Source organism: Pezoporus wallicus, unplaced genomic scaffold (genome assembly GCF_028554395.1).
Source record: "Pezoporus wallicus isolate ANWC-B61680 ecotype Strahan unplaced genomic scaffold, APGP_CSIRO_Pwel_v1 contig_13740, whole genome shotgun sequence".
In the NCBI taxonomy this organism is placed as follows: domain Eukaryota; kingdom Metazoa; phylum Chordata; class Aves; order Psittaciformes; family Psittacidae; genus Pezoporus; species Pezoporus wallicus.
In genome coordinates this window covers 596,393-620,384 of record NW_026639057.1, presented here as the reverse complement: position 1 = coordinate 620,384, position 23,992 = coordinate 596,393, and the positions used below count along the sequence as shown (strand labels likewise).

At 41.1% G+C, this 23,992-nt stretch overlaps 1 protein-coding gene across 1 annotated transcript in view; it reads right to left on the bottom strand.

Moving 5' to 3' along the window:
- The window catches only part of SLC1A7 (solute carrier family 1 member 7), a 54,291-nt gene that overhangs the window by 4,267 nt on the left and 26,032 nt on the right, over positions 1 to 23,992 (bottom strand). The window contains exons 4-9 of the mRNA XM_057413531.1: positions 19,839 to 19,881; positions 18,831 to 19,050; positions 14,681 to 14,780; positions 13,214 to 13,447; positions 5,438 to 5,632; positions 2,360 to 2,494 (exon numbers count right to left, since the gene is read on the bottom strand). Coding sequence (XP_057269514.1) covers positions 2,360 to 2,494; positions 5,438 to 5,632; positions 13,214 to 13,447; positions 14,681 to 14,780; positions 18,831 to 19,050; positions 19,839 to 19,881 — 927 coding nt within the window. The remainder of the gene's footprint in view (positions 1 to 2,359; positions 2,495 to 5,437; positions 5,633 to 13,213; positions 13,448 to 14,680; positions 14,781 to 18,830; positions 19,051 to 19,838; positions 19,882 to 23,992) is intronic.

Below are 23,992 nucleotides of genomic sequence, written 5' to 3'. Positions count from 1 at the left end.
TTCAGTGCAAACACATGAGCCAGGTGTTGCAGTGGAATTTTAGCTTTAGATGATATTATTAAAGATGAAAACTTTTACCTTGTGTTTATTGAATTAGATGAGAAACGTTTTGATACTCTTCTTTATGTCTCTAAGTACTAGCTGAAGGTATGAAGTTCACATATATGTTACAGCTACCTAAATGCATTAATACCTGCGGGGCATTGTAATGGTATTTCAGTCTCGTGAGATCATTTAACCAGCCTTCTTTAAGCATTCTTCATACTCCAGTACTTCCAAAACTAATACTGAAAATATTCACCCTGTCAGCCATGTTGACACTTTGCATCTGCAGGCTCTTGAAACCACCAAGTGCCGAAATACAGAAATAACACTTTTTGCATGAAAGGTCATCTGCAAAAGACAGAAAATTGGGTCTGTTCCTCACTCACTTTTAAATACCATCTGGAACTAGAGCCTGAAAAAGTGTTTTGTCTGTTGTTTTGAAAAGTTTTGTAAGACAAAAGGAACCCTAATTCCCATATAGCTGGAAGCCTTACTGGAAAAACAATGAAATGTTGATTTTGCAAGAGCTGGGCAAAAACTGAGCAATATAGAGGGGAAAAGGCTTTTGTAACACCACTTCTTAAAATACTTTTATTTTATTGTGCTTCATTAACTATTGGGTTTCAGACAGTAGTGTGAGGCAACCCTGACCATGGCAAGGGGTTGGAATTGGATGACTTTAAGGTCCTTTCCAACCCAAACCATTCTATGATGATGAGCCTATGATTCTATGACTGCCATTCCAAAGTTTAGGTGTCCACAGCAGATATTATTTATCCTTCACAGAAGAATATTCCTGATATTCCTAAAATAAAATATGTCTTAAAATAAGCATACAACACTACACTCATGACTCCTATTAATAATAATATCCTATTACACTGAATGGGAAAGTAAATAACTTCTCACAATTCAATGAACAAAAAAAATCAATGGCTTAAAGTTGCCTAAAATAGGGTATAAAACAGAATGGACTCATAACACACTTTTACCCAGAACCTTGATGTAATGAAACTCCAGTGTATTGATGGAGATATACAGCTTAAATAAGAAATAATTTGGGCTGTTTCTTTGTGGATGCATGCACCAGTTCTGTAGTTAACTGAAATGCCAACGAAGTAAGGACCAGGATTTTACAATTCACCTTCTTAGATTCTTCAAAATTGTTTGACTGATTTATAGACATTGACAGAAAATTTAAGAGTTCAAATAAATGACTCCGTAGGAGTTTTTAAAGTGGCTTTTCTCATGGGTGGCACAAACTGCTTTTACTCTGAGTGTGTTAACTTTTAGCCTCTGCCTCTGCTGTTAAATCCTCAGTGATTAAGATACAGCAGAGTAACCTCTAGAGAATGGCTGCTCTTGCAAAACATGGCTCTGTGCAGGAGGGCTACAGATTGCTGCTGCCTATTTAGCACTGAAATCACAAAGGGCAGAATTGTGCCAGGATGTGTAATAAAAAGACGTTATTAGTCCTAATGCAGTGCATTGCACATATTACATTCAGGTTTGTATCATGGTTCTAGTTACAGCAGTAGTAGCTATGTAGAGCACAAACCATTACTGTATTGTGATATAGTTGTTTCAGGCAGAGTGGTATATGTGGTGCAGGAGTACTTGCTTGCTGTAGCCCTGGCTCATGCCTCTGCAAAGTGCTTGAAGTGTCATTGAGATGTCCTTGAAGTGTCAATGGGCTCATAAGCAGAGTAGAAGCAAACCACATTTCCTAGGAATGTTGGTCCCTTGTCCTTGTCCAAGGCAAGGTACCAGAGCTGCGCCTGGTAGACATTTGTCTGGCCTGACCTTAAAACTTCTCATGAAGGTCATCCTCCATCCCAGCTAGGTGCAGCCACTTCCACTGCCTGACTATCATTCTAGACAGAAATAAATCTTAAGTTTTCCTGTGATCTGACTTAAGGTAGTTACTTTGGTCTACTTCATCCTCCCTCCCTGTGAATGGGAAGAACAATTGATTACTGTCCTATTCAGGATGGTCTTATCTATATCACAGACTTCTGTGGTGACCTTTTTCAGCCTGCTCTGGTTTTAGACTAAACAAACTCCATTCTTCAGTTTTTCAGTGTAGGTCATAATTCAAGTCTCATCTAGACTCTCTTACTTCCCTGTGCCTTTTGATCAATATAATGCCCACTTCAGCAGAGTATTTAATCTGAGGCCACATTAGCAGCATTTCAAGCAAAATAATTACTTCCCATGCCTTTTATATCTATCTGTATTGCTATACCCCTGGAGGCTGTTTGCCTTTTTAGCAATGTTGCCACATTGGAAACTTCAAAAGCTGAATGTTACTTACAGTGCCCAGTCAACGGCAATGATCAGCGTGATGTCATCTGTTGGGAGCCCAACTGAGGTCAGAACAATGACCATCGTCACCAGGCCAGCTTGTGGGATCCCTGCAGCACCTATGCTGGCAGCTGTTGCTGTGATACTTACAGAAAGAAAAAAATAAGCTTTACCAGTCATGGGTTACTCTGCAAGAAACCACACCATGTTTCTACAGGAGCTTTCCTTAACCATCATCCTTATTACAGAAGCCACTGCACAGAACTGCTGGTGTTTTATGGACAGAAGCCAGGTCAGAGAGCAAGAATAGGCCAAATTGTCTGCCCAGGGCTAAATTCTCACCCTCTATCTTTGCACTGGTGGGGCAGTTCTATCGTTTCCTAATATCACAAGTGCAGAGAGAGAGGGGCAGCCAGGCTGTGGGTTTCTCTGAGTTATGTCATCTTCTTGTGGGTCATGGCATCACGCAGCGCTGTGTGCCATGAATCTGCCAGCACTCATTGCTGCTTCCCCCTTGGCTGCAGAGCTTCCAGCAGATGTCACTGAGTCATCAGCAGCAGTGCCTGTGCCAGGCAAATCCACAGCTGGCTTCAGCCAGGGCCTTTAATATCAATCCATCACCAGGCCAGCCCAAGGGTGAAGAGGCTTGGCCAAGGGTGAAGTCCTTGCATAGCACATGGCTTTGCATACTTGGATCTAACCGTGAAGCAAGCGTGAATGTGACTGTACCTCTTCAGTTTCTGGAAAGTATTTTTACTTGACCTTCACACCATTTTTTCAGCCAGGCAAGCAGAAATGAATGGGAGACAAGGGCAAGAGTGGGCCTGGCAGGATTAACTTTGTTTTTTTATAATGTTATTTTTAGGGGAGGGATTTCATTCCTTTTCCAGGAGCAAAAGTAACTGGATATATTCATTTCTGCCCATCTGGCTACTTCCAAGAGCTAGGCCATCCAGGAAGACAAAACCCAAATGTTGACAATTGTAAAAGAATGGCATAAAGCATATACACTGACAGTCCAAGCACGTAAGTCTCAATCTCCTATGATGGAAAATGAGGGTAACAGTATTTGCCCATATGGAAACAGACACAGAGATATCCACTCTCTTGCTCGCAGCTGCACAGTGTACCAGTAGAGCAGAATCAGTATTTGTAACTAGAGCCCTTTCCTGCAATAAAAACTACACTTGCCTGTGGGTGTGAGGGGAAACAAGAAAGATTTAAAACTACATTTTGAAAAGCCAGCTAGTAGAGCACCCTAATATCATTGTAGCAGGCAGAGGGTAGATAGGATAGAATGGGCTCATGACTTAAATGGGAGCGAAACTAGAAATGTTTAACTAAGATGAACAGTCAAGATCATCTGCTATTCCATTAAATGTTGACCTTAATATAGATGCATCTTTCTATAGTATGCTCTAGTACTGGGAATAGGGTCTTTATTCTCTTTTCCTGCTACATCTAGGTTTGCATATCCACATTGATAGAAACTGTCAACCTGGATTTTACAAACTATGAGCAAAATAGACTGATTATTTTACTAACACTTTTTTTTTCCTTCTGGCAAAAAGTATCCTAGCACTCAGGAATATCTGAATTTTAAATATCCAGGTCCTAAATTATCAACATGTGGGGAAGGTTTAATCTATAGAATACAGTTAGAATTTGCCTTCAGATATTCAAGGTACTGAATCCATGGTGACTTCCTTTTTAACCCCTTTTTTATAAGTAAGTGAGTCTTTTTCCTGTCTTTTCTTGGATTTTCCAATCTTCATTTGTATTTTGCTTCTACTATCTTTACTTCTGTCTGGTCTTTATGTACTAGCACTTAACACGGGGAGTGAAAGAGATGAAATAGGGTTTCGCTAAAAGAAAGCTAGAACTTACCTTCTCTCCATTTACTAGGACCCTCTTTCTCCTTCATATTTCAAATCACCATTCTCCACTTCAAGATGTATGTCATGCCTACCCATGCTCTGGGCCATGTTTTGGGACCACATACTAAAAACATCTTCAAATTCAAAATCATGAAATACTAAAGTTTTGCACACTGTCATACCAATAACTTTCAGAGAGTGAGCCTGAAGCAAGAGCTCACATGGGCACAGTGTATTCCTTCTGCTGCGAGTCTAACCAGCTCTTGACAGAAGCAGTTTAGCAAACCTCAGCTGTCCTCTGGGGTTAGTTTCAGGACTCTCCTCTGCTTCTCATGAAGGTTTTCAAGGCCAGCGGAAGGTGGGCAAGGCCCAGCAGTGTAAATAGGGCAGTGACGAGGTCACTGGATGGGTAGGGCAGCAGATCTCAAACATGTTGCACAAGGCTCTGACTATGAGGAATGTTTTTCTAATCATTCTCTGCTGGAAACCTGCAGGTTTCAGTCCCTGAGGTGTTCTTTGGCAGCCACTAGAGTTATTCTGGCAGTAACTGTTCAGCTGGATCTTCTAGTCTTTTGGATCCATTACAGACCTTTCACGGATGGAGTATGCAGCTATAACGTTCTCTACCCTCTGACAGCATGGTTGTTTAGGAAGTTTTCTGCTTTAATAAGCAGCAGAGGAGACATTTAAGAAATATATGAGTGATATAAATCTTCATGAAAACCTGCCCTGGTAGTAGCATCTGTCCTCCTTCCCTGTTCCCCTACTCCTCCAAGGTTTGACAAAGAGCTTCCTAGCACACACTATTCCCTCTTATCTGATACAGGACTTGTAGGTTTGCATATTTTTGACCTTTTCCTCTCATATAAAGATGACAACCAGCAGTTGAAAACAATTCTGACATTTAAAATAGTTTTTTAAGCCAAATAATAATAGTAAAGTGCTTCAATCCTAGAAAACAATCAATGCATTGCCTGAAGGTAAAAGTGAGGCAGTTATCCTCAAACAGAAACACATTTCCTGGTGTCCACATGCTTCTACTGAACAGTGCCATCACAATTTCTCTTGTACGGTCCCTGATCTCCATGTTACTCAAAAACAACCATCCTACAAGGAATGCATCCTTCGATAAGTTTTGTTCTGAACATTGCTACACACAAGGATTGTTAAGAGTGTCAGACTCAACAGCACATCGAATTTGAGGTTTATACCTTATGGTAATAATCTGCCCAAAGTCCAGCTCATAGTTGTTTACTTGTGCAATGAAGATGGCAGCCACGGCCTCATACAGCGCCGTCCCATCCATGTTGATGGTGGCTCCCACAGGCAGCACGAACCTCGCAATCCTCCTGTCCACATGGTTATTCTCCAACAAGCACTTGAAAGTAATAGGCAGTGTGGCTGAGCTGCAAACAAGAGGAGTACACATGCAATTATTTTTGTTTCTGCGGAATAGAAGGAATTGTAGCAAAACTTCTTCAGGCAGGGTACATTTTATGCTAACCATCTGAGCACTGCTTCTCATTCCCTGGTCTGCATGTGTAGTCACTTGCTGTGTAATGCTTTTGCTTGAGGGAGGATGAAGACAGGGACATGTATAAATGTGCAAAGTTTGCTTCCCCAGAATTAAAAATGTTGTTCTCTTTTTCTGAAGAAAAGGGACAGAAAGCTCACATAGGAAGCATCGTACACTCAAATGCAAGACAAGAGAAACATCCCATGCAGCTGAAAACTGTTGTGCACTCATGGTATCTCTAATTTTCCTTCCAGACCTTCTGAAATAGAAACAGAACCATTTATAAACAGCAAGAGTAACCATAAACCAATAGGTAAGAGCAATAAAGGCTCTTCACTCACTGTAAATAAATGCTGTGAAAGTGTCCTTAGGAATTGCTCCAGTTCTCATTGTATATTGACAGTAATTGGATGACCAATTTAGGCTTACAAGAGATTGGAATGTTGGGTTGAACTCTAAAACATCCCAGTGGACAAGCTCCAACCGAGAAACTGCTCCCTCTTTTGCACACACTGCATTAATACAGTTATGTCCTACCTCATATGTAAGCAATTTCTTGTTTTCTACAAGGTGGGTGGCAAAGATCTTACCAGAAGCACACCTGAAAATCAAAGCTCCTGCATTCAAGAACAGACAATCCCATTTCCTCTCTGGGAGAGATCTGCCCATGTTCCTTGTTTGCCCATATAACAATCACATAATTGAAGGTCATATAATAATGCATACCTATGTAATTGAGATACAAATATGTATGTATGTGGAATGGTATAAGGCTGTTAGGTTTTCATTTTAAAATGAGCTTGACGTCTTTCAAGTTTTAACCCTTGATTTTATACTCTCTTAAACCATCTGATTTTTGTTTCCATTAACTGAGGCAATATTACCTGGTTATAAATTTCCTCATTTTCACAATGCACACATCATAAGATGTTTGCATTTTTAAACAGTGATACACCTAAGCAAGTTTCTCTTCATATTCTATCAGCCTTCTTGTAACATTTTGCATTTTACCATATGGTGCCACATTCACTAATATGGCATAAGAAATTAAGCTGCATTCAAGTGAGTGAGGGGGTATTTTTTATGGCACATCATTTTGTAAGGGAAAAAAGCAATATCATTGAAGAAAAGACACAAATGGCAAAATATTTTCCTTGTAATCATACTGATTTGAATATACTGCTCAGTGTCTGAGACTATTTAAATAGATGTAAAATAGGAAATTCCTACAAAAGCGCAGAGAGATGCCGAAAGCTCTGAAATCATAACCCCCAGTTTGCTGGAATGCATTAGCAAAATGTTTTCATGAGTAGGAGTTGTCACTTTGTATTTGTGCAAGCTGTTTTTTGAGGCAAGTAACAGCATTTGGAAAGGAAAAGTAGCTTCCTGCAATAAAAACACAAAGGAAAAAAGACAAGCCTATGCTTTCATTATGATATCTTTCTATGAATTCTGATTTACTGCAGGCTGGCAGTCACTGCCATGAAAATCTGGACACAAGTCATTCTCTAAAGATGTGAATAAACTGAAAGGGCAAAGAGGCAGTAATAGAAACCTGATTACATCTGGTAATTGCAGTATGTTAAACCTTTTAATTCCAGCAGTCCGAATCAATATTTGCTCTAAAAAACAACCATAGCAAAGCATAACTATCACCACCCCACCCCCCCCACCCCCCCCACCCCCATTAGATGTCATTTCTCTCTTGGGCACCCCTATCATTTTTCACACATTCATTTGTGAATGACTTACATGTCTTGTTTACTGTAAAATGTTCATACAATAGAAGGAGGAGGCTGGGGCTCACAGATAACCTCTGGCGTAGCTGCAACTAGGAGTAGACCTCCACAGCAGCACTTCTGGATGTTCTTAACTACAGGCATGGCCAGGAAGCAAGTACTAGAATTATTCATTGTCTCCCTTCCCTGCAGCTACTTCAGCTGTGGAGTGTGACTTGTTTTTAAAGACAATTGTTTTGTGGCCATTTGGCTTTTCTGTAACAAAATCCTGTCTAATTTTTCTGTGGGGAAAAGAGGAGAAAAAGGTAACTTTACAAGTCTCTTCCACCTTGCCCACACTTTGACATTCCAGGATTTTAAACCTGTATGTCTTCCTGCTGTGAGGACAGATTGCCGAGCTGTGAAACATGCAAACTCGAAGTGACTGATTTGGTTGAGATGTGACAAAGACTGTGCAAAACAATCCCATAATACCAGCGTTACAACCAGCAAAATTTGTATCTGTTTCCACTGTTGTAAACAGAATATATAACACCGGTTTTGCAAGAATTCATCTTTAAACTTGTGCATTATCTCAGAGTCAGGTGTTTCTTTCATTTTAATTTCGTCTGTTAGAAGTAAGATTTCTAGGACACATAACTAGACAAAGCGTTTGTTGTTTGTTAAATATTATAATATAAACCAGAATGGGCAGAATATAAGTGTAATGATGATAGTGCAAGATATTGAAGCAAAGGCTTGTACCTTCATAGCACAGGCAACTGTGGCATACAGTCTCAGTCAAATTTATGACAGCACATCTTAGAGCTAGTAGCCTGTCTGTCCTAACTATGCCTCTTGAAAGGCTTTCCAGAACTCACTGTTAAGGTGGGAAATTTGATTTATGGTGTAAATGTGCTCTTTCCAGTTTACACTAAACCTGTTTTTATGTGCTTTATGCATTTCTCCTTGCATAAATCAGTCCAGCTGTTACAACACATGTTGTGAGAAATCATTTTTGTCCCCTCTCAGCCTGGATTGACCCAATCAAACTTTTTAAAGTCTTCTCTTACAAGATTGCTACTTTCCGTCTCTGATTACCCTTTTTATACCTCTTTCAATCTGAATGAACATTTCCTGAATGCAGGTGACAGAAGTTATGTGGAGTATCCTAGGAGAGGTTGTCTTGTTCAATGGTGGGTCATTTTTACTCATAATGTATCATCCTACTGTCATTTTTTTTCATTATATTAATACATAATTTCAGCTGCTGAAGAAAAAACATTATCAAATTAATACTTTCTTTTGTCTTCTCAGTTAAATGAGGGGAAGTTCGTTTGCTTGAAAGCTGCTTTATCTAGGGTTAAAACAGTGAAGCAGTAACATGAAAGCTTAACATTTATTGGGAGGAAAAAATACTCTAAAGGACTGGTCTTAATCTCTAAAGTCTTTTAAAAACTGTCCTAAAGCTTTGAGCTAAGACGAGGGGTATCTTCTTCCAGCACTAACTCTAACAATTAAAAATACATTTTTAGAGTCTCATCTCAATTTTGGGATAAAATGCTGCAGCTGCAGAGACTAAGCATAAGCCAGTGCTGGATCAGGCCAAGCTCCTCCTTGTGTGAGCCACAAAGACAGCTAGTCATTGTGGAAGAACAGCTGCTCAGCCTGCTCTGTTTATCTTATCATTCAAATGCATTTTGATATTTGCTCCAAAAAATCAACAAACTTTTCTCATCCCCCTTCTGCTAAATCTGCCTTTAATTTACACTGTGCAATAGCCAAGATCTGAGTGTTTCATAAGCAGCAAAACCTTTGCAAAACTCGTATTTTATCATTTGTCTTCAGAGAAGATGAAAATTGCTTCTTGTAATGGTATGGGAGGTACCACTGAGAAAATACTGCTTTAATTCATTAATGATATGGAAAGATGACCTAGAAAAACAAAATTTCCTCTTGCCATTGGAGTGAGGCAGGCCAAAATCAAATGGAATTTTGCTACAGACTGCTTTTTCAGTACAGTAAGAGGTGACAAGATCAGGAGCAATGTGAGGAGAAGAAAGCAGCAACTCAGAAATGCACAGCGATGCAGCCTGAACACCACAGAGCAGGGCAAGGTGGGCAATGACAGCATGTGTTGTACACACCTTACTGCTGTAGTGGAGATGCCAACATTGCTGTGGGTGCCTGTTGCCAGCTTGTACTGGGGCCAAGGGTCTGGCTTCAAGGGCTGGCCGGCCAGGTGACTGGTGCAGGGACTTGGTGCTAGTCATACAGTTTTAGTTTATTGCATCCTAAATGATGCAACAAAGGAATAAGAGAACTTCTCAGTCCCTGCCTCTCCAGTAATGTCTGTGCAAACTGAAATACTGCTGTGATAGAAGTTGCTGGAGAAATATAAGGGATTGATAATGCAGTGCAGAACCTCTCACTAAAAGGAAATGGGTTCAAATTAATGTTCAGATTCAATAAAATCATTGGCAGGAGATGGCTGCTTGGTGGCTTTCAGGTTCCCTTGTGCTATATTCTTGTATTTTGTCCATGGTGTTCTTTTTGATTCCTGCAGTTTAACTTTTAGCTTAAAAAGAAAGCTTTCCACAGGTACAAAATAGCTGGAATGAGTATCAGGACACTGATACTCATCAGGTTTTCTTTCTATCTTTAGAGGTAGTCATGAATTGACACATAAGCATCTCCAAGAAACACACCAGTTTGCTTAAACTCAACTCTTTGCTCTTCTCTAGGACAATCTGAAAATCCAATACCCACATTATGAGTGTTATATAATGCCCCTGTGGTAAGTATCATTTAACCAAATACAGATGTGTTGACTGTCAGGAGAAACAGCTCTCCTGTCCAGTCCCAGTGATTTATACATGTTCTTTTGGCAACAGCTCAGTTATGTGCAGTATCCATTCCTTCAAGTGTAATGAAGGTGAAAAGTTCAGCTATCTCTAGACAAGGCACTGCTATTTGAGCAGAAAAACATTAAATACCACGATGGGCCTGTGCTGGATTTGCAAAATATACACAGTCTTAAGAAGGGGCAAATAGAGCTAAATCCATCAAATGTGTCCAAGCCCCAAATCCACAAGTTTAGAGCCTTTCCTCAGAATTCACCTTAACTTTGGTGGTACATTAGCTTCTTATAATAAAGATACTAAATCTGGTAGGAAGTCCTACCTGGTGGTGATTCTGACAGGCTGAGCTGCCAGCTGGTGCCAGAGCTGTGATCCCAAACTACATACTCTCTGGGCCTATAAATATGGAATTCTTCCCTTCACAGTGAAGGGAAGAGAGCACTACCTGAAAGTATTTGATATAGAACAGGAGCTTTCCTGGGACTGGGAGCTCAGGAAAGTCAAATTCAGCATAGGTTTAAGAGAAAGCTGAATTCCCCATGTACTCCCCACTGTCAGTGGACACTCACATCAGCTTGGGGCTGGAGAAAACCTTAAGTAAGGACTGATTTACATTGAAGAGACTCAGCAGGGAGAGACAGCTCTCTCATCAGTTCTGTAGGTTGATGTTTTTGCTTTATATCTATGCCTGATGCCTGCCAAGCTCTCCTTGCCATGCTGGCTTTTGGGGCTCTTTCCTAGGAGCTCACCTCTCCCAAAGAGGAGCTGAGTTCCCAGATGAACTATAGGCATCCCATGTAGTTGAAAGTTGCCTACAGGTTAAGCTTTGCAATGGTGATCACTGTGTGATATGCAGGTCTTTTAAAGGAGGTAGCTCACATTTGCTACAGAGTGTGCATGTTCTTTCCTTATGTTTCTGAAAGCAAATGAGAGAAAAAAAACCCTGATCTAAAACTTCTCCAATGTTGGACTTCCTGCAAGTGGTAATGTAACTTAGGCACTCGTGTAGAACAGGGAATCAAAGCCCTGCATCCCTTTGTAGATCTGGTTGTGTACTGTGGTGACTACATACTGTGTCTGCCTTTTATCACTTTGATTGATGATACTGGCATTGGAACATTTCTAACCTCAAAATATACCAGAACAACCTGGACCTGAATATATTATCACTCGTAAAAAGGGCATTCCATGATTGTAAAGTGGCTGGATACTCTCAGAGCTAGAGACAGAGTAAGGAGATGAAATCTAATGAAGAAACAATGAACTACCTTGATAGGAATGGGAGATCACTACTTAAAATAGCACAAGCTCTGAAAATGTCCAGACCAGTAAAGGACTAGTAAATTGGTTGTGAAATCAAAATGCGGTGCTGATGCAACAGAAGGAAAATTAAGAACAGTAATCTGGTTTGAAAATGGTGAATATGTGCTGATCTTTCAAGTCTCGATTAACCCCCCCTTGATAAAGGGATCTATGCTGGTGAAAAAGTTGGTTATTTTTATTGCTTATTAACAGAAAAGGACAAACTCTTCTACACATGCTACAGGTAAACTGAGGAGCAAACTTTTCTCTCTTTTTTTTTCCCTAAAAAGAAGAAAATTCAGATTATATTTTAAAGAAAAAAATCTCTTGTTCTAGAAAAAGAGAATGAATGGAATGGCACAGATTAAAAACCCTGAGTTGTCAGCAGAAGAATTCTTCAGAAACAGAATTGTTAGAGGAGCAGGGCAGATAGTCAAGTGTGTCAAATGTGAACCTGGTGAGAGCTTCTTCCAACACTAACATCTCTGAGCGTAAAATTGGCATCTTATTTGAACCTGGGGATGTGACATCTCAAGCTGTAACCTTTTCATGCTCTAATAAAAAAGCTTGCCTTAATTAGATAAGCCTAATTAGAGGTTAAAACACCACCCAGCACATGATTATTTTCTCATGCACCAGTCTATCTGGTTAGGAGTCATTTTCATGACCAGTTCACAAGCTGTTTCCCATTTTCACCGTACCTTTGTTCCGCTATGGTTAAAACTTGTACATCTTCCCTAAAAAGCATGCAAAAAATACTATTCCTTGAGCAGAACAGCTAAATACTTTCCCAGTGCTGGACAATAGTTTGCAGCCACAGCCTTTCCTTCACGTACCAAGAAACAAAGACTAAGATGAGTAGGAAGGGTAAAACGTTTCCATATGACTGAACTAGGAGGTTCTCCACTAAAACCAAGGATGTAGGCTGGACAAATTGGGTGTCCCTTACATATATATTGACTTTGTAGAAGCATGTTTGTTTTATGAAAACAAAACACCAACATTATTTCCTTTCTAGTCCTTTAAGAAAAACCAGTTTTGTCCAATATTTTTGAATTAAGGGAAAACAATGTGACAAACATTATTGTGAAATGGCTCCACATAACTTCCCAATGTTGAGAGACACATCTTTTAAAATAATGCCAGTGAGTTGGACACGGGTCATTGTTCACATAGACACAAATATACCTGCTCCAGTACAGCTCTAGTGTTCTTTTCTCAAGAGAAAGCTGTAATAATGATCTAGTAAGAAGAAGAACTCTTCATCAGGGACTGTAGCGATAGGATGAGGGGTACTGGGTTTAAACTTAAACAGGGGGAGTTCGGGTTAGATGTAAGGAAGAAGTTCTTTACTGTGAGGGTGGTGAGGCACTGGAACAGGTTGCCCAAAGAAGCTGTAAATGCCTCATCACTGGGAGTGTTCAGGGCCAGGTTGGACAGAGCCTTGGGTGACATGGTCTAGTGTGAGGCGTCCCTGCCCATGGCACGGGGTTGGAACTGAATGATCTTAAGGTCCTTTCCAACCCAAACCATTCTATGGTTCTATGATTGTAAGTATTATATTGTATATGTCTAGAAACTGTGCAATACCTGGAGGATGTGGCCAGAGCAATAAGCAAGGCTTGAAGAATCCCTCTGATGAAAACAATGGGATTCTTCTTGGTGATAAAGAAGTACATCATTGGCAGAATAAACAGCCCATGCACCACCAGGCCGCACACCACCGTAATGGCATAGAAACCCAGTTTCTTCCCAATGGCTGAAGGGTCATCCATTTCCAAAATTTTACCAGCAATTAGGAACACAATTCCAAATGGGAAATACCTGAGAAAAAGAAAGACAGTCATTATTAGGAGATAGGTCACTTCCATCAAACAGTATTAGCTGGGAAATCCTTCCAGTAGCAATACAGTCACAGCAGCCTGTCTGGAAGCTGCACAGCTGGATTCTGTTATTTTATCAACCTAAGCCCCTCTCACACTTGAGGAGCATGCCCAAGGCACTGGACTAAACAGTCTTTTATGTGGAGTACTCCTCAGCACACCTGAGGTTATGGTGCTGGTCACGAATGACTTTAAAATGTTTTGGTTCAGAAGGCAGCTCTGACTTTCCAGCTTTAGGCATTTACTAGGGAGAGGGGAAATGAATTCTAAGCTCTGAGAATGTGCTTGTGCTCATGTAACTCTTCACAGATTTTAGTTGGAAGTTGTTAAGTAAATGTTTATGTAGCCTTTGGAAGACATAGGAGAAACACCAACATGCATTAGACATGCTCTTGGGCTGCCTGGGAGCTTAGATTGGGGCAGACAGGCATAAGAATGGTTAGTTTCTGGACCCCCTCAGTACTGGGTGTGGGATAGGTGCCTTATCAAAACTATTGCACTCCTGTGCTCACCTAAACCAAAGCAACGGGTGCTGAAAGAGACTAAGATTAAAACAATAATAATAATAATCGGGGGGGCATCCAGCCATCTTCCACTTGCAGCCGTGCCATCTCCAGAGAATTCCCTCTCATTCTTGCAGAAATAACTACTCCTTTGGACCCATCTAAACAAGTGATCATTCCCTGAGCCAGCTTAGTCAGACTGGACCAGGTAGCTGGAAACAAAGGCTTAGTGCTGGTAATGGGATTACCCCCACGTCAGGCTAAGCAACACTGGAGAACCTTCTGCAGTGTGGGGAAGGTGCTAAGCTCATAGTTTTTGTTACTGGCAGTCACCTATTGTTCCTTTGATCTTTGGGGCAGGGGGATTGGCAGGTCTAGCCAAGGATTGGCAGTGCCCCTACTGCATACAGCACATACATACCCAGCTATACCATGTTCCATTATTTGGGTGTAATACATAGAGTGCCTCTGTCAAAATGACATTACAAGCCAGGGTGAGGATGTGTGTGTGTGTGTGTGTGTGTATCATCCTTCAAAATCTGATGCCCCGCAAAGCTAAGGTCCTCCTTCCCCAGAAATAAGTTTATGGGATTTCTGTGCATCCTTTTCTATTGAAATTTTCTTACTCTTTTTAAAAAGATACTGATTTTCTTACTACAACAGTTACTTACCAAACAGCAACTGCCACGATCTTCATGACAGATTCATTTAAACACTGGCAAAAGCTGACCAAAGGAACCCCGCTGTTCCCCATTCTTCCCAACATTATACCTGCAATGAAAGGCATTCAGGTTCAGTTTCTCAGGTGCCTTCATGCAAAGCCCCAATGCATTCCCCTCCCTGCTGTAACTCAGACTCAACTAAATGTGAGATGACTGGAAGAATATAGATCTTCATGCTGTATAAGGAGATATGGTATCTGAAAATCTCACTTTACACAAGCACAAGAGTGTGGGAGAGCCAGGCCACACGCTTTGTGCTTTGCCCCATACAGGGATCCCTCCCCTATCTAGGTGGCTTTTTATTTGTAGTTCTCTGAAGGTTTCCCTGTGGAAACACAAACTTTTGTGCTGTAGATTTAGCTCCCCTGCTAGCCTGTTTCTTTAGCTGCCTTTTACAGAGCCCTTAGAAGAATTTACCTGCTCTGAGGGATCAAAGAATCATAGAATTATAGAATGGTTTGGGTTGGGAGGGACCTTAAAGTTCATCTAGTTTCAACCTCCTGTCATGGGCAGGGACACCTCACACTAAATCAGGTTGATCCATGGAAGACAAACTGAGTGACATTTTCTAGTGAAGGAAGCTCTGTTTGCCCGCAGTGTGCCTTACTGCTGTGCGCTGTGTACAACTGGGCAGCATCCATGAGACACTCCTGGGGCTAACCCAGTATTTGGGGCTTGTTCTGTTAGTAAGGGATTCCCCATCTTATTTTTTAGTAGTTATCTGTCTACATGATAAAAACCAACTCTCATAATCAGTCAGGCTTTGCAAACTTGGGGGAGATAAGGAAATTCAAATCCATGGGAAGAAAAGCCAAATTGCTATATTGACTAACTAGTGAAGATGAAAGCAAAGAAAACCCATTTCTGTGCACCCAGTGCTCAGAAAGGAAAGGAAAACAGCTCTGGGATGTGTCATCTAACCATACATTCTCCAGATGATGTTAGTCTCCAATAATTCATACAAATAGAACTCATTTTCCTATGTTAATTTTCTGCCATCCCTCCCTGAAAGGATTATAAATAATTGAGTTAATTGCCCAAGGAAGCACTTCCAAAACTATCTGCCCCAAGTGAGCCTGCCTTTGAAGGGAGTTCCATGAGGAAGGAGGGGGCTATGAGTGTGGTGCATCCTGCCACTTGCTCTGGGTATGCAGTGTCCTTGCTCTGAGCAGAGCCCGGGCTCTGTTCCTTGGAGCCCACATCTGCATGTGGGGCCATGGCTCCGGCAGCAGTGCTTCCAGGGCAATCCCCTCCTGAGGCAGGGACGGAGGCTTTCAGCTCTCCCATCCAGGGATTTCACAATAACAGTGCATTCAAGATGTGAGTTTGTAAGCCTGCTAATATTCATCTAAGCTATAACTCTTAGGTCAGAAAACAACACTTTTATTAAGCATTTTGCTCATCATTTGCACTAGGATATTAAATACAGTTCAGCTCCTCTAGCGTGGTTGGTGGCAGTTTTATGAGAGTCTTATCTTCTAATTCTGTAAAATGTCAAAACCAATAAAATATCTTCTTTTTCATTTCACAGGAATAATTGAAATTTTCTCTTTAAAACACTGTCCTACCTAAGCCTGTGGCTATTGGTGGGGGCAGGACTAGGGCCTCCTGTCTGCAGTCCTGATGCACCAAGTTATGTGCCTTGCAATGAATAAATAATGCATGCTCCTCCAAGAAAACATGATCAGATGTCCCAGTGCTTGGCCACTGCCATAATATCTAACAGAAATTCCTGCGCACTGTGTGAGAAGAGATATTATAGGTAATCATATAGCATCAAGGCTTTACATGTGTCTTGACCTCACACTCCCTGTCAAACTTTGCCCATTTTAATGCATGCATGGCAAAGAAGTCCCGTTATTCATGCACAGGATTTATTCTTGGACTGAGGTGACTAAGCAATTCACCTCCTGCTTCAGGGAAAGAGTTAGCTCAAATCTAAACTCTTGTCCCTTTACGCTATTCTTATGCTGTTCAAGGACCTTAAAAAAACTGTAATAAGAACTCACACCCACCCTAAATGCTGTTTTTCTATGCCCAAAATGATAGAAAAAGACCTCTGTGAAAATAAGACTCAGCCAGAATGAGCAAAACCGTTACAAAGCACCAAGACTTGCATGCCTTTTTTTTTTTTGCAAAAGATAAGCACTTTTGAAGGATGTTCTTATTTTATAGATGGAAGCCACATGTCTTTTGTTTCATTGCTTCCATTTCTTTTGGTGCAGAAAGCTGAAGACAGTGACAAATGCCTGGCTGCATCCCTTGTTCAAAATGACAGACTGAAATAATCACAGGTAGATGACAAGTGTTGAGGGTTTAGTGTCTCAGGTTTGTTCGTGGCTGATACAGTCACACGTGGCAGTACCAGCAGGTCATTTGCTGTACCTCAGCCCAGAAGAAACCAGCTCTCAGCTCCCATCCATTGAGCCCCAGGCCAGCAAGACTTAGGGGCATGGTAAAAGTAATAACATTCAGTTCTGGGAAGACAATAGATGATCTGTGTTCAGAAGTATAAAACTGCCCTTGATCCTAATAAGAACATGTAATGAATTAATTCATATCCAATAATTTTTTGACTGGAATAGTGTTTGCTGTGACACTGTACTATGGGAATTGTCTATAATGTACTACAAACTGGGCGACAGCCAGTTTCCAGCCATGTTGCAAATGGAATACCACCCACTGGACAAACCAAAAAAAGAGGAAAATCTGCTAATTCCAGGCTTGACTTTTGGCCCCTTGTGCTGGTATGAGCCATAACATAATAAACACAGAGATGTTTTGTGGAACTACCTTTGCTGAGCAGATTAACTTCCAGGCATGAATTTAGATAATGCAAATTTGATCAGAACGTTATTATTAACTAGGGCATGTTTGTTAAAATTTCCTATTCCAAATCCACAAACATAATGTAACACACATGGCACCAATATGTGCCTCCAGCAAGTTAAACTGAATCAGTCACCCAGACAGAAGCTCTGAGAGTCCACTGTGGTAAGCTACTAGCTAGTATATAACTAACAGCATTGCAGGATGGCAAAAAAAAAATCTGATATAACAATACACTTTTGTAGCTCACTTCTTCAAGGTCATAGAATCCTAGAATGGTTTGGTTTGGAAGGGATCTTAAAGGTCATCTTGTTCTAACCCCCTTCCAAAGGCAGGGACACCTTCCATTAGAGCAGGTTGCTCCAAGCCTGTTCCAACCTGGCCTTGAACACTGCCAGGGATGGGGCAGCCACAGCTTCCCTGCTTCACTGGCACAACCTGTGCCAGTGTCTCACCACCCCCACAGTATAGATGGTACTGAGGCTCATTATCTGAGTTGGGTTCTGACAGTGGCAGTTATATTCTCCACTAATCGTGTGGCAAAATGCGACTAAGGATGGGTAAGAACAACAGACAGGGCAGGTTCTAGGGCTAAAGTAATTTCCTGCCTGGTGAGAGGAACTTTGGCCAAGGACTTGATCTGGGAACAGGTTTTGCTTGGCCTGCATGAATGATACATCCAGCCATGACAGCCATGAGAGGGTGTCTCAGCCTGATGCCCCTGGAAGCAAGAGCAGTGCAGGAGGTTCTTTATTCCTGTCATACCACACCTGGAGCTCTGGACATTAGAAGCATACTGACTTCTTGGGCTTTGGGAACAAAGTCTGCTATGAACTTGTTTACTTCAGAATGTCTTGAAACTTTATCTGGGATCTTTGCTACTGTCTGGAGAGTGAAACAGAATACTGGAAGAGGGGCCATGGGTCTGACCTGGTATAGATTCCTATCTCTTCTGAGCACAGTCTATTGTGGCGTTTCCTACAGTCAGGAAAAAATGGGTCATAAATAAAAGTGCAAAAAGATCCAGAAAAGAATTAAAGCAAAAAGAATGTACGTGCATGCACAGAAAACAGACCTGCATGGAACAAAAATCATCAAGGATTTTGAACATTTATCATTGATGGTTTAGAAGAACAGCTCTGTAACAGTTTTGCCTTTTTCCCTGTGAAGTTTAGATAGAAGGTGAATTGAGAAATCAAACCTGAACCCATATCTTTTTCTGTTAAATGGATACTTGGATGATTATAAACCAAACATGCCTGAAACCTACCCATTGTGGCAGAGAATATCACAATCCCCAGCACATTCATGCCATCACTAGTGCCTGGCTCTGATTTGTAAATCACTTCAGGAGGGGGAGTGATATCCAAGGCAAAATTCTGGACATTGGATCCATTCTCATCCTGGACTCCATATATAATAATGCGACGAGTGGTGCTTTCAGATGATGCTTTGCTAGGTTTAATGATGGGAATACTTTTGGTGCGATACTGAAAGAAAACAAAATAGCTTTTATTATAATATCCCAGCAGGAATTAATAGTTTAATGAGATCTCCTAAGTGTTCTGTTCCTACAAGGCTGCCTTTTAGAGGGACAAGCATGAAAACAAGAATGACAGCTCCTGTCCCTATGCTGCTAAAATCTGTAAAAACAGTTGAATTTTTGGAAAAGCATAAAAAAGTTTCCTATAATCAGACTTCTATGCAGCAAACACATCATCTCCTGATAAAGCTACTTTCCTTTAAGACATAATCAGGAATGACTCCTTAGGAGTGCTGTAAGTAAGAGAACTGTAAGTTCTCTTTGTCTCACCAGAGATAAGGTTCCCATGAAATATTCCCCCAGGTGAAGTAAAGGTAACCATGCCTCTTACTCACTCAGAACTTTTAGATGAGGTTTTCTGACCAGATTCTCTTAAAGAGATTCCAGCTACCCTGTGACTGCAGTCTGATGTTGAGAAAGAATGCTCATACTGTCATAAATTGCTCTTTCTCAAGGTCCTCAAAGAACTGGGCTCAGGAGGAGGTGGAGCCGACATAGGTGTGGGTGTCCACTCTCTAGTCACACTGTGCATTTCATGCTTGTTTGTTATGCCTTCAGGTGCCAAGGCTGCTGGGGCTAATGGAAAGGGACTTAATTCCTAAATGCTGAAGGTACTAACAGTAGCTGAAGTAATATGCAGTGTCTGTATCTGGATTCTGTTTTACAAAGACACTTGATTTTGTATGATGCTGGGTCATCTCTTTCATCAGTTGTAAAAGGAATATAGCCACTTACCTGCTTGAATGTGGCTTCAACAAGATTGGCTGGAAACATGTTCCTAAAAATGAACAAATAGGAGAATAATTTATATGGAACTGAAAACAACTTCTGTTTACTGTGTCTTGGGTCTCCCGAGGTAAATCAGTTATTTACCCTTCTAGAGAGCAAGGGCAGGATGGGTGCAGAAGACTGCCCCTCTCTCCTACTCATGCCATACAGCTTACCTGACTAAGCAAAGCTCAATAGAGACACAGTTCCTTACAAAGTTTTGGGATTTGCTTCTAAACACCTGGAGTGAGACCCAGGAGCTCTCATTTCAGTTTCTGGCTCTGCAGCAGTCTCCATATTGTAACTGAGGCCACATAATTGCTGTCATTCCCTTCCCTATGTGCTAACTGCAGAGAAGAGTATTCCTTTATTCCATATTTTGTCTTTCCCACATAGATAATGAGCTGTTCAAGACAGTCAGTGTTCACAGGTGTATTCCTGAAACCCCTGGGTGCTGTAATCTCCTTTGAGACTTCAAGTACTCCTGTGAGATAATTCACAAGCTGTAGTACCTCCTGATGAAAGCATGATTAAAATTGGAGGTGGTGTAGCCTTTACAATGGTTTGGTCAAGAAGTTTGCTTTTCAAAAAGAGGATCCCATTCCTGATTAAAAGAAGTGAGATTAGACATGTCTTTTGGTATGGTTCTGAGGCTTCAGAACAAAAGTCTGAGGTGAAGCCACAGCTTCAGCTTTGCTTATAGCTACAGAGGAAGACAATGACAGTAAGCCATGAGATGAGCAGTGAGACCGAAAGATGTTTCATTCCAAAGGGACACTTGTAACCTTTACTGACTTTCTGTGTATCTCAGTCCACAGCATTTCACCCAATAATATCTGGAGCTAATTTGTAACTTCCATTTGAGCTAGATTTCTGCTTTGCAGAAAGACATTCAATCTGAATTTGAAATGGAAAGCACACCCTCTACAGGCTTCAAAGAGGAATCGTGGTATAATTGGGGAAAAAAGCTAAAACCTCGTGTATTTCCAGGCAGCATTTGGGAATCAAGATTTGCGTGATGATTCTAATAGGATCGTTTTTAGAACTAATTTATTTGCAGCCCAAAGCTTCTGAGCCCATGGGCAGAAGACAGCAACAGCCTGTGACCCAATTATGTGCTTTCGTGTACAGATATTTAAGCAAGGAGAATCTCCTGAATTCTTCATCCAAAAGACCTTTTATTCCAAGCCCTCAACCCCCAAGCCAGGACAACACAGAAGGGTTAGAGAAAAGTCCATTCGCATTTCAAAGAGAATTAATATATATAGATATATAGATGGTGAAATGCACGCGGCACTGAACCATTTTCTAGCCCTGCTTTCCTCTTTGCAGCAGCACATACACTTGCTGCTGATGGCATTTCAGCAAGAGCACACGGTGCAGCACTGGCTTAGGAAAAACAATTTTATTGCTGTTTTAAGTGATCATAATGCGACATTATGGTCACATTTAAAATGATGAGATAGATTCTGTTTCAGTAACATCAGGCACTGAGAGCAAGTGCTACAAAGAGATAATTAACTTTTTCAGGGTAAAGCAGGGGGAGAAGAATTTTAATTACAGGGTAGCAGTATTGTCTAATAATTGAAATAGAGGGTGTTTTTTTTTTGGTCTGCTATCTGAGAGCAGACAAGCCACATAAAGGCATCATATGTCATTTTGGTAAGGCTGTTGCCGTAGGGCAAACTAGTGTTACACACAGATAAGTTACTACCAGGCAAGACAGGAGGTTGATGAGCAGCACTTCAGTTACTCTTCATTAATTGCCCTGGCCTTCCCTTGCCGCAATGAGGTGACGCAGTTCTGATTGCCTACCCCTTGCAGTCTGATCTGGTACCTGGCATTCCCATGGGATAACAGCCTACACAGCTGTGCTGTACGCTGCAACATCTCCTTCCATTTTGCCAGTCCTGCTTAAAAGCCCCAGGTATTACAATGGCTGTACGCTATGGCCACGTGATAGCAGAGGGAGCAGCTTTGGCCATACAGAATCACAGGATGGTTTTGACTGGAAGGGACCATTAAAGGTCACCTAGTCCATCTTTCCATATAATGAAGCCATCATAAGTTAGCAAGGTTTAGTTAAATTAATGCAGTCCCTTTGTATACATTTTCATTTAATTGGAATGATTTAGCTTAAGACATTTAAGACACAGAGTAGTGATGTGATTAGTGATGAACACTCACTACACAACTGTAAGCAGTGCTGTGCTGCCATCAACAGAGCTTTCACCCCGGTAACAACTGCACAAAGCATTGAGTTATTTCTGCAAATCATCCGTAAAGCTGATGATTCTTTGATTCAAATGTCGAATCTGTAGCCAAAGCAACAGACAGACAAGAGCCAGCTACACATCCCTTTCCTATCAGATACAGACACAACTGTCTGCCTGCCTGAGCCCCAGGGCTTGGCCAACATAGGGGAGTAACTGAAGAACAGCTGGATGGAGCTGGAGCTGGGACAATGGAGAGGATGTTTAGAGGAGCGGGGAAGCACTGGAGAGAAAAGGTGGTTGCTGCCTTATTATGCTTCATAAGGGAATTCTGCTTGTACCAGATTGTTAAAGGCTTCATTAATATAAAATCATTTTTGTTTTGTGATTTGAAAGGATCACATTAAAGGTGCTCCAAGAGTGTGATGATTGTGTTCTGACCTGCTGCGTGAATGTGAAATCCACACCATGGGCTCCTGCAGAGCTCTGAATATGCATGTCACTCATAAGCTGTAGCTTTATTAAGAAATATTAATTTAATAGCTGATGATTTCCACTTTCTCCCTTAGATTTATAGTCCTAATTAGGAGAATGAAGAATAATTAAGACTGCTTGAGAAAGAAAATATCATCCAGTTAGTAGCTAGATTAAATGGTAGACGAATTTGTGGAGGATTAAATTTGTTTCTTTATCATTCTTTATCTCACAGGAATTACAACTACCTACTTAATACTGGCTGCTGGAGTTCTCCCAATATTTTTTAATACATTATGCACTGTGATCCAGTCTTTGAGACTAGCCTTACCAAAGTTACACAATTTATCTAGTGAAGGGCTGACCTGAATGTGTTTGCCAGAGCCTCAGTTTATTTTATATTTTAAGCTGGTTTACTTGGATTAAAAAAAATCCAGTATTAGCCAAAATTTAGTTTTGTTAATTAAAAACATTCAAGAGAGCAAATGGTGGATTGCTTTCTCTAAGGGACTAAAGACAAATAATGAGAAGAAGGTATCAAACTGTCACCTAAAGCTGGGAGATGACTGGGAGTGTTTGTTGGTTCAGTCAGATCTCTTCAGAAACACTTGAGAAACTCTTGCTTAAGGGGTATGTTTTCCTGCACACTGGTAATTCCAGTCATGAGATGGATGGCCTTGGCAGAGATCTCCTAGGAATGTTTCAGAAGTGAGTCTGGTAGTGGAGGATTTGACTTCTTACCATGGAATTGGGATGAGGAGGGCTGGTGGGATCCCCACAGCTGCCCTCAGGGCAGCCCTCCTGTGGGTCTCTGGCCCGCTCACCCTGAGCATGGGCAAAGGTTTGCTGGGATGGGAGCTTCGGTCTACACAAAATCCAGACACTTGCCCAAACCAATTACGAAATGACTGGCAGGGTGATGCAGGGCTGATCTCTGCCCACCTATCTTCCAGGCATCAGGCTGCAATCACACTGGCCCCTGCAGATCTCTGCTAGTTTTACTGTATTTCTGGACAGAATAAAGATCTACCCACATAGATTCGGTATCAGGATCATAAAGTGAGGCTGTCTCTCAGAACAGGCACTGTGCTTATCACTGACATATACTGAATTAAAGACACTGCCAGCACTTATGAAGTAATAAATCAAGCTGAGCTATATATCACTCTCACCACCTAGAAATGCTGTTGTGTTTATTAAGAAAGCTAAGCAGATGAAATACTTCTGAACTTACAGCATTACTCTCAGGTTGCTTCAAGACACAGGACACAAAATAGTAGTACAGGAAACTTAAAGTGATCTGAGATTCATTTTTCTAGTACAAGCAACAGGTGAGGCTAGTGTCAGGTCTAAGACAGGGTATGACTTTAAAACAGAAATTGAGACAGAGAATTTCTGGTTACATAAAAAATTAAGCGCTAAATACTGCCTGCC